The sequence below is a fragment of the Lycorma delicatula genome, chromosome 8 (genome assembly GCF_047948215.1).
Source record: "Lycorma delicatula isolate Av1 chromosome 8, ASM4794821v1, whole genome shotgun sequence".
NCBI lineage: Eukaryota > Metazoa > Arthropoda > Insecta > Hemiptera > Fulgoridae > Lycorma > Lycorma delicatula.
Window position 1 is genome coordinate 100,605,772 of NC_134462.1, and position 16,463 is coordinate 100,622,234.

Below are 16,463 nucleotides of genomic sequence, written 5' to 3' on the forward strand. Positions count from 1 at the left end.
TGAACATCTCTTCTCTCATTTTAGGTAATTTCTCGCTTTCATTTGAGCTCTGTAATCGCAATTTTTAAAATCTGCTTGCCAACTTAGTAAGGCGTTTGGCATAAAACCCATTTCTCCTCCGGTGCGTACTATAAGTCCCTGTCTTTTGAAATAGAAACTTTCAGCCCGACAACTGAATCACCACGATTTATTTATAGTGCGAGTAGATATATATATATGTCTCGTCGAAGTACACTATCGGGCTATTTTCGGTCCTAAATTTTTTCCAGCGGTTAGATACTGAATACGCTTAAACCTTTTATAATGTCGTTCAGCGAGAACCTTCCGGTTATTTCTGGTTTTTCTCCATCTAAAACCCAATTTTTTTATTATTTTTCTCAAATTCATCTCTTTTCCTGAATAACCGATGGCATATTTCGTCGGTAGTTGTTTATGAATTTCATGAAATTCGCTTATAATCCGTCTCACCACACACTTGTCAAAGTCATCTAGTCCCGTTGAGGCGTTTCACGGAGATTGTATTTTATTGGAGCATAGAAGGAAGTTTCCGCGGATTTTCGGCTAGTTTTTCTACCAACCGCCTTTTCTCTTTTCTCACTCGTTGGACTTGGGATCGCGACATCCTACACGCAACTGCTGTTCTTTCTTCACATATTTTTATGTAAATCAAGTATTTATCTTCCTTTTCCGACTTCGGAAATCGATCACCTTCTTGTTTCATAAACTTATACACGATATTTATTATTTCCCCGGCCTGCCGTTTTAGTTTGTTGTTTTTGACTGTAGACTCATAATTATAGTTCGTTCATTCAGGTTTACTCGTGATTATAAAATACTAAAACTATACAACCGATTATAAAATGTGATTACTTTTTATTCAATCAGAATTCGGATAAAAAGAAACGGAATTTGCACAAATGCTCTTACACGATCAACAAACACAGGACAACCGGTTAACTGGATTATACTCAATAACGTAGGCTTAAGGGTAATTATTTATTTTTACATTTATTTTGTATTTGAAAACTATGAGCACAGAGCAATTAATATAACTATATCGTTTCTTGAGTTATAATTACTGGCTTGTCAGTGTTTATTTTTAAGATAAATAAAATGATAATAGATTATGAACTATATTTATAAATGTCAGATAATTATAATGTTAGTTAATTTATCATTTGTCGGCTGACGTAATATATTATAATACTTGTTGATGAAAATAGGCCTACATTTTTATAACATTTAAAAATATACCGTAAATTTCTTTTTACGGCAAAATACTTAATCATTTATAAGGTATAAACAGCAAACCCACCGGGTTGGTCTAGTGGTGAACGCGTCTTCCCAAATCAGCTAATTTGGAAGTCGAGAGTTCCAGAAAATATTTAAATTTAATCCGTACAATAACATAAAACAATAACTTGTATTAAAAAGAAAGCAATTGCTTCTGCGCGTAAAACCTAAACTGAATGTATTGAATTTGGATAACAGGCACCGTACTAGTCGTCGTAGTTGAGACTTCAAGATTCATTGCGGCAGTTTTACTTTACTTCACATTATAGTAAAGGTAAACCTTTCGTGTAATGTAAATATAACTATAACGGTATAATGAGTAGTCACAAACGTGAAATTTTCTGAGGTAGAAGATAAATGTATATTACGGTGACTTGAATCCAGCGGAACTTCTTTTTAATCGAAAGATACGATACTGTAGAAATAATTATATCAGAGGTGCTGAATCTCGAAGTAGGGATAGTTTAACAAAACTTGTAAATTTAGATACTATCTTCTACTTGGAGAAGGGTATTTTTCTATAGAATGGGTATACTCATCTGTAGTTTAAACTATCTGTTCCGGTCTTTTTTATGGCTGTATCTCATGTAAACAAAGTGAGGTAGAAAGGCCCTGGTCAGAATCTCTTTCTATTAGAGTAATGCTCTTCATTATATAGCCGGTCTCTTAAATACATTATACAGCCATGATCAACAAATAATCGATCTCGTTGGAGAAGGCGACATGAACTCAGTTCATTACTCATATTCCTTAGCGAGCCTGGCACAAGTTCTTGAACGACTACTATCTTGAGAACGACTACTGATACTTTAACGGTTTTCTTAAAAATATTTAACGGTTTCATGAAAACGTCGCCAGTGATTTTGTCTACGGTTTACAGCACTTAAACCCGGTTAGAAAATGTTTGTTTTTAATCAACCGTTTTAGAAGTTTTGTAAACTTTAAATATTGCAGCTCACCGGCTTGAAACATTTCATTATTTTCCTTTAAATGATACGTTATAAATCGTAGTTCTAAATCCATCATAGGATTATGCCTGCATATCATAGGATTATGGATACCGGTGTTCTTTGATGGTTGGGTTTCAATTACCTCAAGAATGGTCGACCTGAGACTCTACAGTTCATTTACATTCATACATATCATCTTCATTCGTACTCTGAAGTAATGAAAATAAATATAAGAACGTTTTGATTTACGTTAGGTAAACGAATTCACAGCGTCTCGGCCTTACATCCGGAGGTCCCGGGTTCGAATCCCGGCCAGGCATGGTATTTTCACACGCTACTTGTCATTCATCTCATCCTCTGACGCAATACCTAACGGTGGTCCCGGAGGTTAAATAATGAAAAAAAAAGAAAAACGTAAACAAATTCCGACAAAATTTCTGACACGAGAATGAATATTTTAATACTGACGTTGATGCAACAACCGTTCAATTACAACAACGAATTATGATGTATTAACCGGTGGTGTGTAAGACGGTGGGAAATTTATAACCTTAAATTTCCCTTTCTACGGGGACACTGATTAACTTGTAAACCGCTGCCGCAACACAAATTTATATTAAGCCCCCGTACTTCACCTCGCCGTACTGTTCCTCTCTGAACTGGCGCCAACTGTAACAACCAGACGTCTGGCGTTAGCTATCTTCACACGAAGAAACGTGGAACGCAAGTCGACTTTTAAGATCTGTTGCGCCAGACCAGATGTCGTGTCGACGGTTTCGTTCATTTCACCTCGGGCTAGCCGCGGATTAATACTTCGTTTTTATTTCGAGATTATTATTTTTTAATATTTAATTTATATGCGATTAAATATGTCGAATGTAAAAATGAAAAAGTGGTCCAGTTCGATGATATGCGATTTTGTGGAAGTGTACGAACAATTTCCTGTCCTCTGGGACAGTACTAATGTAGACTATAAAAACAAGGTAATAAGGGAAGAGTCTTACCGAAAGATGGTAGATATTCTCTCGATAAATTTTCGAAATATCGATGTGGTTGTAGTAAAAGCCAAAATCAGAAGCATAAGAAACGCGTATACTCTAGAACTCCATAAAATATTGAAATCACAAAGAAATGGGGCGTATGGCGACAAAGTATATACGCCTTTAGTGCCTTGGTTTCCAGCGGCAGACAGATTTCTGAGACAGGTAGTCGCTCCGCGTTCGACACAATATATACTGGTGAGTAAAAGTATTTAATTTCCATTGAAATAAATTATAAACTCGTTCGATTATTAAAGGTACTTAAAGAAATCTATCGGACCATTTTTAATCGTAAATTCAGGAATAAATCCAGAACCTGCAATCGGTTGATTACTTCGTAATTCTCAATATTCTTTTTAGCCGTGACAGCCCTTTTTCTTATTTACTAATTTTTGAATAAGTTTCATTTTAACGGTACCGAGACGCGATTTACAACTACGTAACAGAGTACCGATGACAATATAGCGATTTAACTCCGCAGAATAAATTTATGATAATCGATTTTTTTTCGTACAACGTTCAGTTTAATTGGACGGGAGGAAGAATATCACGGCATAAAAAATTTCTCGAATGCTAACCCCCAGGAAAAATGGGAAGAAACGTGTATTAAAAATAAATAATACAATACTTTTATACGTATTATAATTGTAAAAATACGATACGGGTTTTGATTCACGTTAGAAACACCGGATTTGTAATAAATAAAGAAAAATACTTCGCGGCCGAATTTTGCACGCAAGTGCTCGTTTACATAGACAGTGAAAGGCACTTAAATTTCTTCGGTAAAACTATCATGTTAAACATTATTAAATGAGCTAGCATGAACAGACCGATATCATAGCGACGTTCAGATTATATTACGCACGCATGAATTTCTTACCGTCGTCTCACAATAAAAAGGGGCTCATTAATCTGTAACTTTATTAACTGACCTAATCTGGCTTACGTCGTTCAACGCTCATGAGGAACTAGAGAATCTGTTTGAATTACTTTCGCCGAAATTAATGATGTTTACTTAACATAAAGTTTTTTTTTATTTGTAGGATTAGCACAGCGATTATAAGTGTTATATCCGATTCGTCGAATAAAGTTGTGGGAAACGACAAAAATTGTTCCGATCTCTAAAATCAAGAAACGGGACGCTAGTTAATTCTTGACAACGGTTATGCTTTTTCTACATCCACGTCTGTATTTTCTAAGAGTTACGGTTACGTGTCGACCCACCCGTAACCGTAAACGTATTTATCAGGATAAATCCATACAAGTGTCGGGCTTATATCCTGGGACATTCAGCCGACGCTAAACAACGGCATTTACATTTGTATCAAACATTCCGTTAACAAATCCTGGTCTTTTATTAAAATCTACAATAGTATAAGACACAGCCGTTTTTGTATCATTGTTAAAATAGTATTATCATTTAGGTTATTTCAAGGCGGAACGTTTTTTGCCTAAAAACATTTTATTTTGCCTTCTTTTTCCTCTTCTTCCCGGAAGTTGAACCAGGCATAGTACATACTATTTCTGAAGTACGTATCGGATGAAAGTGATGCGTTAAGTCCATCCTACCCTGTAACAAGCGGTAGCATCTTATACACCTCAATTTAAATATACAAGTCCTGAAGCTTCATAAAGCAAACTCGTCAGCGAAAATTGTTAACAGTTCGTTGAAATCAGCGGGTTAATTTTTTTTCTATGATGCAAATGAAGAAATTATAAACGGGAATTAGAACATATCTTTAGACGAATAATAGCAGTAATTCTTGTATATCTTATAATAAAATTACGGTAATTATGATTTAGAGACCGTTAAAGATATATATATATACACACACACACACACACACAAATAACAGAAGTGACAATAATAATTCAAATTATATCCTTTCGCTGCGATCCCTTCATTTATTCACTCGCTCATGAAACAGAACAATTTTATACGGCATTTAACTTTCCTTCTAATTACATTCTCTTAAAACGAAACTCAAAAGCACCCTCCGTTCACCGTAAATTCCCATCCCCGTTACGTTCTATACGCCCACAATAATAACGTTCATAATACAAAAGTACCTCCTCCACCGCCCAACTATTGTTATCTAATTTATTACTACGGATCGTTCCGTACCGTAACTTGAACGCCGTTGTTTTAACTATCATAAACGGTACGACACATGGTGCCATGCCGTATACACCTGTTTACTTAATTATTTAATACGAACATAATTAGTGCGTATATCCATTAATTAATATTAATAAAGCTTATGCAGTCGTAAGAAAATTAATAAATCGAATGTAAATGTTTTTATTTTTAATTAATTTATATACAAATTTCGTATTCATTTTCAAATCGGTAAAAAATACGTGTGTATGTGAATGTGTACACCTGAAACGAAGAACTCTAGAGCGGCTGTAATTGTTTTTTGTGATATCAGTTAAGTTCTCTTCTTACTCTTTGTCCGTCAGTCGACTTCTCAATTATTCTTTCCGTTCACTATTATACGGATTTGAAAACTAGATTGCGGATACCGGTGTTCTTTGGCGTTTGGGTTTCAATGAACCACACAGGAACGAACGACCCGAGACTGTACAAGGCTACACTTCATTTACATTCGTACATATCATCCTCATTCATCCTCTGAAATAATACCTTACGGTGGTTCCGGAGGCTAAACAGAATAAGAACAAAAAAATGTATAACCCGTTTTCATGAACAGAATAAAAACATGTACGAGTGTATACTAGGGTCGTTTAATTTTTAAAGATACAAATGGCTGTAGAACAATTACCAATTCAGTGATCATGAAACTAACGCTACTTTCCACATAATCCCTCGATTTCATTTTGGCATTTGTCCTACTTTTACCGCCTTGTACGAAATAAAGGAAGTACTGTGATCGCGAAAAATTTCGGTTTTCAGATTTCAACGGAAATATCCATTTTTACCATCCCTGAATACATTTTAACTAGTTTCGGGTGACGTCTGTACGTACGTACGTACGTATGTATAGTATGTCCCATTACTAAAAAATGATTAGCCATAGGATATTGAAATTTTGGATTTAGGACTGTCGTAATGTTAATAGGCTGGACCAAAAGTTTGCAAAAAAGCCTTATTAACTCCAGCAATAAGCCTTTATTGAGATATTTTCAACGATATATGATAAGTGGTACTTATTTTCATTGGTTCCAGAGTTATAGCCAAATGAAATCTTAATTAATGAAATATTTGGGTCTTAGAAGGGGAAGGCACATCGGTTCGAATACAACTTCATCTCCTTTATTTTGACATTTTTATTTAAACATATTGATTTATTAATAATTATTAACATCTGATTGTAAAAAAAAATTACGATAAATTTTGATTCAATAACAATAAAAAAAAAATAATAAAAAAATATCAGAAGTTATCAATGACTTATTAAATTATGTACTTTTCATTTTAATATAATGTGTATATGTAATTTAATAATCGTATAAAGAAGTCATATGGTGCCCGCATCAGATTTTGTTTTGTGAATTTTTCGTCCCCATTTTTGACCCGTTCATTGCTGCCTAATTCGATGCCACGAAAAAACCCCTGAAGAGAGGATGAAACAAACAAAAGTATAATGATGCGCGTTGGAACTGTAAGGTGGATATTGCAACACCTCTCGACTCGACTTTCGAACAGCTTCCCGTGACTTTTAAACGTTATAGAGTGGCTGTTATCATGCAGAACAATTACAACTTTTGAGATAGAACCGGGACCTTTTCTTCTTTATTGCGAATTTCACTTAATTTTCTACCGTGTCATAATAGAACTTGTTATTGAATGAATGTACCTGGTTTTTCCTAATCATCTCAATAAATTGGCCGTTATAATTACGAAACACCGTTAGAATCAGTTTACCGGGTGACGGGTAGGTTTTAATTTTTTCCCGGGGTGAACTGGGATGTTTTCTTTCCATACTCTGATATTCAAAATATTGAATAATCCAATAAGCACATTCCTGGAGCATATTGGATTATCCAGCTCGAGATGTTGACTCCATGTTGATAAATTAATATGCGATCTAAAAATAACCATTGCCTTTCGCTAAAAACCGTCGTTGAAGTTCAAATGTGAATTCGGATCTTTGTGATATTGACTTTACGACTGAGATTTTCGAACACGTTTAGAAGAAATCCAGCTTATCACGGATAATAGACTGGACATAATCGCACTACAAATTTCTGCGATTATTCAAATTTGTGTGCGTTTGTCCTTGAGGATAATATCATTAATGCGATTTTGCAAAGCGTCAGTCAAAACTTCCACCGGTGTTTTCGATGAATATCGAACACACTTGTTCTGCTAGATTTAAACTGTTCGATACATTTATAACAATTTTCACGGTTGCTGCACTTTTCACCATATTTTTTAATATTCGGGATTGAATTCCGGCCGGTTTTACACATTCAGAAGATAAAAATCTTATCGTAGCACGGGATTTTTCCAAGGTACACGTTTCAAGCGGAACCGTATTTAGATATAAAAAAGAAAATTGTAATAAAGCAAGTTCTTTTCTAACAGCTGATATTTTCTATCAAGGTTGGCAACTTGAAAGTCGTACAGTTTATCGCATTAAATAGTTATCGCTAAAATTTGTCTCATCTTTTTATTGATCCTGGTAATTATTAAAAATACTCATTTTTGGCCAGAAAAGGAATGGTATTTTTAATTATACGGCATTTGAGGGGAAAAGTAATTTACACAAAAGTTTAACTCGTATAATGCTGTAATTGTCCAATAAGGATGTGAACAAAAACCCTCTAAAAAATATATTTTTAACGATGCCTATGATTTTTACTTACATATGTCATGTAAAACGCCACATATAAGATTTAAAAAACGCTATTCAAATTTTAATCGTTATAACACAAGCAAATTAAATCTCATTTCATAAAAAAGTATAAATAGATAAAGTGTGTTAGAATAAGTTATTTTAGTAACTTTGCTATCATTCTGTACCCAATCATTTATCAGATTTATTGATTAAGTCTTTTTCGAGTAAATTTTGCTGTTACGGACACACGCGCGCGCGCGAACACACAAAAAAACTACTACTACTACTACACTATTAAGACTAAGTGAAAAATCGAAATGCAATTTACTTTTCAAAATCTATATATATATATAAATGTTGTCCTGTATGCGTTCCTATACCATTCATCCGATGCGATGAAACTTCGGTAAGTTGTTCTGCGCACGTCCGCAAATCTTTCTGAATTAGTTTGGACCCGCTAGGTGGCGCTGGGATCGAGATATTTCGAAAAATTGTATTTATGGTCCGATTTGGTTCATATTCAGAATATATATTAGTTAAATGAAAAGAAAAATATCTGCAATAACTATACCCGCTTGGTGGCGCTGGTGTCGAGATATTTACGAACCAAACAAACAAATATACAAACAGACTTTCTTCTGTAGATATAAAAGTCAATGTTCGTATGTGTGTCCGCTATAGACTAAAAGAGTACTGGACCGATTTACACGCGGATTTTTGCGAAATGGTCCGCGTTGTCTAGAGAAGGTTTAAAGCTATTGAAATTCTCGATCTGACCAGTAGAAAAAAAGTTAGGGATATTATGAACCGACTACTCTGTTTAGAGAGTAGTTTGAATTAAAACCGATAGGTAGAGCTGTTTTGACAATTGGATTTATTTACATTCTTTTATAAAGTGAAAGGTTAAGTTTTGTGAAGTTCCGTAATGTTTTGTAAGTTTCTTGATTTCATTAATGTTATTAATTGTGATGATTTTGCAGCTGTATCTCTTTTCGTTAAAAAGTTATTTTCCACCGACTACTGTGTTTCGAGAGTGGTTTGAATTAAATCAGGTAGGTTGTGCTGTTGTTTTGCCAGTTGGATTTATTTACATTCTGACTTATAAAACAAAAGGTTAAATTTTGTGAAGTTGCCTAATGTTGTTTTTTTTAACGTTTTATCAAACTTTCAATTGTGTTCATCTAATAAATAAATATATATATATTTATATATTTATTAGATGAACACAATTGAGTGTATATATATATATATATATATATATATATATACATACTGTCAAATTTAGCAATAGCGAAGCATTACGAGTCTGCCAGTTTCTAACAAATATAAACATTGTGTGTAAAAATAAAAAGCACGTAAGATTTATGTGATATTTAAAAAAAAAATAATATAAAGTTTTCAACTAAAATAAACTAGTTTCTAACGGTAAATATTGTCAGTAAAATAAGAAAAATTTCAATACATGACATATTAAAAAACTGATGCACGGACATTCAGACGTAACGAAGGACGTCAAGGTAACATACATTTCACTGTTTTAATGTAAGTAATTTGTATCCGACATCTCAATTAAAATGTTTAGCGATTTCACAACGATTTGTTTAAATATTTATAACGTCCAATTACTAAAAGAGACTAAAAACTTTTTTTTTCATTGACTGATGAAAAAAAAATGAAATTCAGATTAATTGTAACTAACTGAATTTAAAAGATGTTTTATGACAGTATACTGGAAGTATACTGTCAGCTACAGTTTATTTAACAAATTAACAATAAATTCATTCCATGAAATATAACAAAGAAGAATTGGCTGTAGCCAATTTAGTCCAGGAAAAGAATTGAATAATATAAGTTAACTTTCACCACAAAAATGAAAAAAAAAATAATAATAATAGAAGTTTTTCTTAATATTCTGAATAAAGAAATGCAGCATAGACTGACTGACCACATTCTCAGGCAATATAAACCACAAACCACATCGTCATCGTTCAGTCCATCTTACCTCGGTATGGAAAACCGTTCGATTAAATACAAACAAGAAAAATTGCACGCATAAAAATACTTTTAGTTTTTCAGACAAAACCACTTTTTTTTTAATTTTAGAAAAAAAAGTAATAAAATCGGCTTCCAAAAAGACCACCCTAAAAAAATACTTATTCAGGTCGTGTTTAGTCTTTTTTTATTTGAATTTTTACTTTCTCGTCTAGCTCTGTAACAGAGGTATAGCTTCTAGAAGGGAAAGTATTGCAATCGGTCCAATTTAAGCATATGCGGTTTTCACCGGATCTTGACGTTTTGACACCGAAAAAACTAAAAAACCGGGTAAAAATTCTCCGGATGTTCGTATGTGTGTTCAGTGTCGCACTCTAAACCATCTTATATCTCCAGAACTATTCGGACGATTTTAACCAAACTTGGTCACATTACTTCTATACGTAGCACAATGATGCCATTAAATTTTCAAGTTAAAAGGTTAAGGGGGTGAGGCTGTAGAGCAAGGACACCCTCAATATTTCGAGATTTCGCCTAATTAAGGTCTTATTTTTCTTAGGCACGTTTGTTAACAATTAAAAAATAATAAGTTTCAAAAAATGCTTTGCAAACTCGCAACCCCAACCCAAAGAGCGCTCTAAATAAACAACTGACAAACTGAATATAGTGTCATTATTACCCTCTCACCACAAGGAGTGCTAGAGTAGCACTTACGTACAGCTGCTGTAGTCGTTTTTTTCCGTTTAGCCTCCGGAACCACCGTAAGGGATTATTTCAGAGGATGATATGTAAATGAAGTGCAGTCTTATACAGTCTCAGGTCGACCGTTCCTGAGATGTGTGGTTAATTGAAACCCAACCACCAACGAACACCGGTATCCACGATCTAGTACTCAAATCCGCGTAAAAGTAACCTGCCTTTCTAGGATTTCAATCTTAGAACCCACGACTTCGAAATCGGCTGATTTGCGATGATTAGTTCACCACTAGACCAACCCGGTGGGTGTTCTGTAGTCGTCTGTTATCTTGTAACGTTAGAGAAGAGCGGTAGAAATAAGTAAATGAATAATATTTTAAGTGCAAAAAAAGTATTTAAAGGGGTGCTAGTACCACCACACCCGCGCGAATGAAATACGATTTGCGCGCGCGCTTTAGTTAAAATCCTTAGTTAATATTTTTAAAGTTGATTATATTTTAAATTTTTTTGTTTTGGTTGTATTTTGTTTAAATTTTAAGAGATACGACAAAAAAAACTGAAAGCTGCCTTTATGAAAACAGGTATTTCATGAGAAATAAATAGAAGGTAATATAGACTCTGCGTCTTGAGAAAAATAAGAATAGGAATGAAAAATAAACCGAATTAACGGAAATAAACAGACAGAGCGAAAAATAAAGCCATTGTCTCCTATCAGGCTAGACAGTGTTTTTAAACTATTTCTTTTTACCGCTGCTCAAAACGTTTTAGCTTATAGAATGTTATTCAGCATTACATTATAAAAATTAAATACTAAGTAATGATGACAAAAAAAAATTGAATATATCTTTAAACCGTCGATGAAGACAAAATAATTTTGTTTAAAAAATTTCACTCAATTTATTTAGAAAACTATACCGTGATGAGTAACGCGTGAACACATTAAAAAAAAACACGAACACAAGGGTCGAATCGAAAACCTCCTTTTTTAAATCGGATAATTAAATGACAAAATATCAATTAAATGTGATTAAAAAGTCAAAGAGAATAAAATATATAATGTAAAAATTTGTTTCTAACCGTTACATATTAAACTTCATTTACTAATGGTAAAATCTAAACTCTTCCGGCCATACGTAATCTAGATATGTTTGCCACGATTACGGTATAGTTACCGATATCATAAAGGCTTCTTAGAGCCATACAAAGTTGTTGGCTTTAAAATAATAATGCTTACGATTAAGAAGAGTAAGCTTTAAAATTTTATTAATACATACATGTATATAAACATGACCGGGCGCAGTAACGATTTCCAATTTTTTTGAAAATCCGCTAAAAACGACAGGATATTTGGTTACTTCCATAATACAATTAATAATTTATCCTTATCTCTGTGACAGGTGTAAAAATTTATCCACTCAGATAAATCAACCAGAGAAATGTAAATATAAATAAAAAAATTTCCAAACTGATGAATTAAAAGATAAGAAGTGAAAAAACTGTGAAATCATTTTTTTTTTCAGAGAATGTTTATTATACCCGACTCTAAGTTCTAATGAATATTCCTATTTTAATACAGGGCTGATTAAAAAAAAACTATTTAAAAAATTTCAAATGTAAGTCGGATGATGAAACAGTAAAAAGCTGATAAATGTCCTGTTTTTAGTATCGTGATGTACTTCCTCCCTAACGCTCTCATTAGATTTGAAAAAAATGCTCTTTCGTACTGATAAGGCAAAAAAGTAAAAGGGAAAATATATAATGATAAAAAAAGAGAAAAACTATTTCACGTAGATTTAAACGGTGAAAATTTTATTTTCTAAAATCATTTGATATTCATTATTTGCAATTTTTGTCCGATATTTCTTGAAAAAAAAAACCATGCACGAGAGGAATTTTAAAAATCGACATCCCATTCTGTAACTCCTAAAATTTCATCATTAAAAAAAAATCTTACAATTGACAAAATCCGAACTAACCGCTATTCAGCCCAGAATAAAAAAAACTTACTTATCACTTCAAGACGGTCCCTTTGCTTTTTAACGCCCTTCTTTCAAGATTCTGCATGACGACACAGTCAGTCAGTTTGTCGAGTAACAAGCTACGCAAGCATCACTTTCTACAGTTCTAGGAAGAAGGTGAATCGACGACATTCAGTTGTCTTTAAATGAGCTCAACAAGTGATTTCTGAAGAAGTTAAATCAGAACTGTACAGAGGATGATCTAACACCTCAAATTCGATTTTCCGGAGGTTTTCAACCATGCCGGTAGCAACATACGGATGGATATTGTCATTTAACAAAACGAGCACTTCGATGGCTTTTCTCGGTGTTTGCCTTGAATTGCAATCATCGGTTATTCAATAAGGATTTCCCTGTATTTGGTTTATCCTCAAGTCCTTTCCAGATAATTTTCTAGTATCCATAAAAATCTAGTAAATTTAAAAAAAACTGTTAACGTAATTCTCCTGCTGACGGTTGACTTTTGAACCTTACTCGAAGGCTAATGTGGATATTTACATTCCATACTCTGCCGTTTACCGTCCGACTCGAAACAGTAGACGTCGTGTTTCGCCACCGGTGAATTCCGGTCATTCTTTGTCCAAGAACTTAGGAGCAGAACCACCAGTGATTTATAGACTATTACTTCATCGCTCATCGAAATTGTGGTAAAACATTATTCCCGCATCGCGCTTATAAAACTTCCATAAATTTCCCCCCGCTGATACACCTTAGAATAGATAAAAACGGTTCGCTATCCTCTGCTCTTCTTTTGATGCAAACAGCCACCGTTAACGGTAAGGATGCGACTTACCGTCTAGCAAGTGTTTAGTCGGAAACAACGCATAGTATCTGCCCACGCGAAAATGGCAGTTAACAAATGTAAATAATATTGCGGATAATTATCGACTCCCCGTGGTTAAACCGTTCCGAAGATATAAAAAAATAAACGTCAACTTTCAAACCCGTTTCAATATTTTTCTGATTTTAACCTTAGAAAGTTCAAACAACAAGAATTAAAATGCAGGGGTTAAGACGTCTTTCTACAAAAACTTACAAACTTCTTTATCTTATAAAAACTTACGTTCTTTTAAAAAAACTTCAAATCATCGTAAAAATAAATAAACGTATACGACTACATGAGTTTATATATAAATGTATGCACGAGTTAGACCTACAGTCTGTTTGCGTTTTATTTTTATCGCGAAACCGGCAATTTATGTAGGTATATAATATGTGCGGTGCGTAACTAACTTTATCTACGGCAGTACCCACGAGAATGTCATTCGAAGCTACTATTTTCGGTATCGTACATTTAAATAAGCACACCATTATATAACTGCGACTATACATCTGGGATACGAACAAAATTTCAAGGAAATATAAATTATCTAATATGTTGCGTACAAAAAAATAAAATTTCTCCAGAATATATATACTAATTTATCAGAGCTTAGTACAAAAAAAAATAATAATAACTAGTAAACGTACAGAAAAAAATCGTATTGTTTTTTTCAATAATACACAGAATGAAAACAAATAAAGTTTACTGTCATTTGTAAAATACAAAATTGTATAATTTTCGATGCAAGGAAAATACACGATGTAAAACCACTCAAATATTCTTTAATGTGCGTCAGTTTTACTAAATTTTCAAACCAGTAAATTTGAACGATTTAAATAAAGCATAATCGTTTCATAATAAAAAAAATTCAATGTCATAATAAAATTAAACATCTTAAAAAAATGTCTCATCTAAAAAGAAAAAAATGACAAATCTAAAAAATAAACTTTATTTACCGATAGCAATTTTCGATATTTAATTCCTCTATTTATTTATTAATTGAAATTAAACTTGATAACGTGCGTTAGTAAATATAAACAGCTTTATATAAGCGCGTGATAAACAATCAAGTTAAACGTTAAAATAAAACGAGGAATATACAATAATAAAAATCTGTTTAAAATCAAAACCCCCATTTAATTATTTCTCAACAAAATAAAATAAATAATTCGGAAATAATTTATTTTTCTTTTATTTTCTTTCTTTTTTTATTTGAATAAAAAGCTAGAATACTACCGAATGAAAATTAAACGTTTATTTACATATCACTGATGAAATGCGGGAGAAAGGTAGTCCGCGCGTGTGCGTAGATAATAGAAGCAATTTTCTTTACCGAATAAAAATGTTCAAAAGAAAAATAATAATAATATCAAAGATATTATAAACGTAATAATATCGCGTATAATACAAAAGGAATTCTTAAAAGTTTCCTATAATAGAGGTCTGATCAAATTATTAATATTTCGTGCACGAATTAAAAAAATAAAGAATGAAGTTCATAATAACTTTACATACTTATAATGCAGAAAAATTAAAACGCTTCAAATTGAATTCGATTGACGTTCGCTTTCCGTTATAAAGATTTGAATTTAAACTGAAAGTAAGAAAACTTTTTAAAAAAATCAGTTATGTAAATATCACGCTTACTAGAATAATAAAGGTTACATAAAATTTATTAAAAAAAGTATGAGTTAACGAAATACTACGCGTAGCAAAGTAAAATACTCCTTTTTATCGCTGAAACCTTTATTTGCATATCGCGTACCTTTACCCGTGAACAGCATCTCTTACGTTTTTGCTTAGATTCGTACTGACATAATATACGAATACATTCGTAACTCTCCACTCGAAGATGTAAAAGAAAAATTGTATCCGTCTATGTTATTAATTTTATAACTACGGATTTTATTCGTCTACAAAAAAAGAATACGCTTTCCGATGTTGTGGTATTACAAACTCGGCGGATGGATGGACGGTCGATCCGAATTTAGTAGGTATTAGCGGGGATTTATCAAACTTTTACCCGATAAGCATCTCACCTCCAGACCTGTAGGAGACCTGTTAACAGGATCCCGGACGAGTATCGAGAAGCGGTTAGCGTTGCCCACTGCGGCGATCCGACACACCGTGATACGGTACCGTATATACACCGCATACATTATCGATATATGGCACGATTCACATATCGACTTTCTTAATAACAGCTATTTAAGCCGCTTCGGATGAAGAAGAATTTTATTGGAAAGAGGCGCTTATGAATTCGACAGCTATTTGGAAGGACATGGCAATCGGGAGGAATAAAAAGCTGAGACCGCTTCAGGTACTAGTTTTCCCAGTAGTTGTGTACGGCGTACCTGGACCATCAAGGTGGAAGACCGGAGGAGAAGTAAGCATTCGAAATGCGGGCCTACAGAAGAACGCTCCGCGTAGCACGAACGGAAAAGAGGACGAACAACTTGATTATGAACAAGCCGGATATGCAGAGGAAGTTGTCCGCAATATGCTTCCAACCCACCTCAGCTTTTTCGGCCGTATAATCCGTAAGCCCGGAGAAAATCTTGAGAAGCTAGTAGTACAGGGAAAAATCGAGGGCAGCAGGTCACGTGATGGCTGGACCAAGTTGAAGAGGCGACTGGAGAAATACTAGGCACATCGATTCAAATGGCAGAAGACCGTGAGCTACGGCGGAAAATCGTCAGCGGGGTATGAATCGGATCATCGGCTCTCAGACATGAGAGGAAGGATCACTGCTGATGATGAATCATCTTCGTGATCGTTAAAACATCCATTCTTCTGCTTATCACGTCTTTATCGCGACGTTCCTTTATACCTTTCTGTATTATAAA

The 16,463-nt window shown here is 33.7% G+C and overlaps 2 protein-coding genes across 6 annotated transcripts in view; one reads left to right on the forward strand and one right to left on the reverse strand.

The window, feature by feature from the left end:
* Positions 1–16,463, reverse strand: part of LOC142329167 (uncharacterized) — a 503,112-nt gene that overhangs the window by 119,998 nt on the left and 366,651 nt on the right. The window lies entirely within an intron of this gene.
* The window catches only part of LOC142329171 (uncharacterized), a 64,829-nt gene continuing 51,268 nt past the window's right edge, over positions 2,903–16,463 (forward strand). Inside the window, exon 1 of the mRNA XM_075373557.1 lies at positions 2,903–3,481. Coding sequence (XP_075229672.1) covers positions 3,101–3,481 — 381 coding nt within the window. The 5' untranslated portion in view covers positions 2,903–3,100. The remainder of the gene's footprint in view (positions 3,482–16,463) is intronic.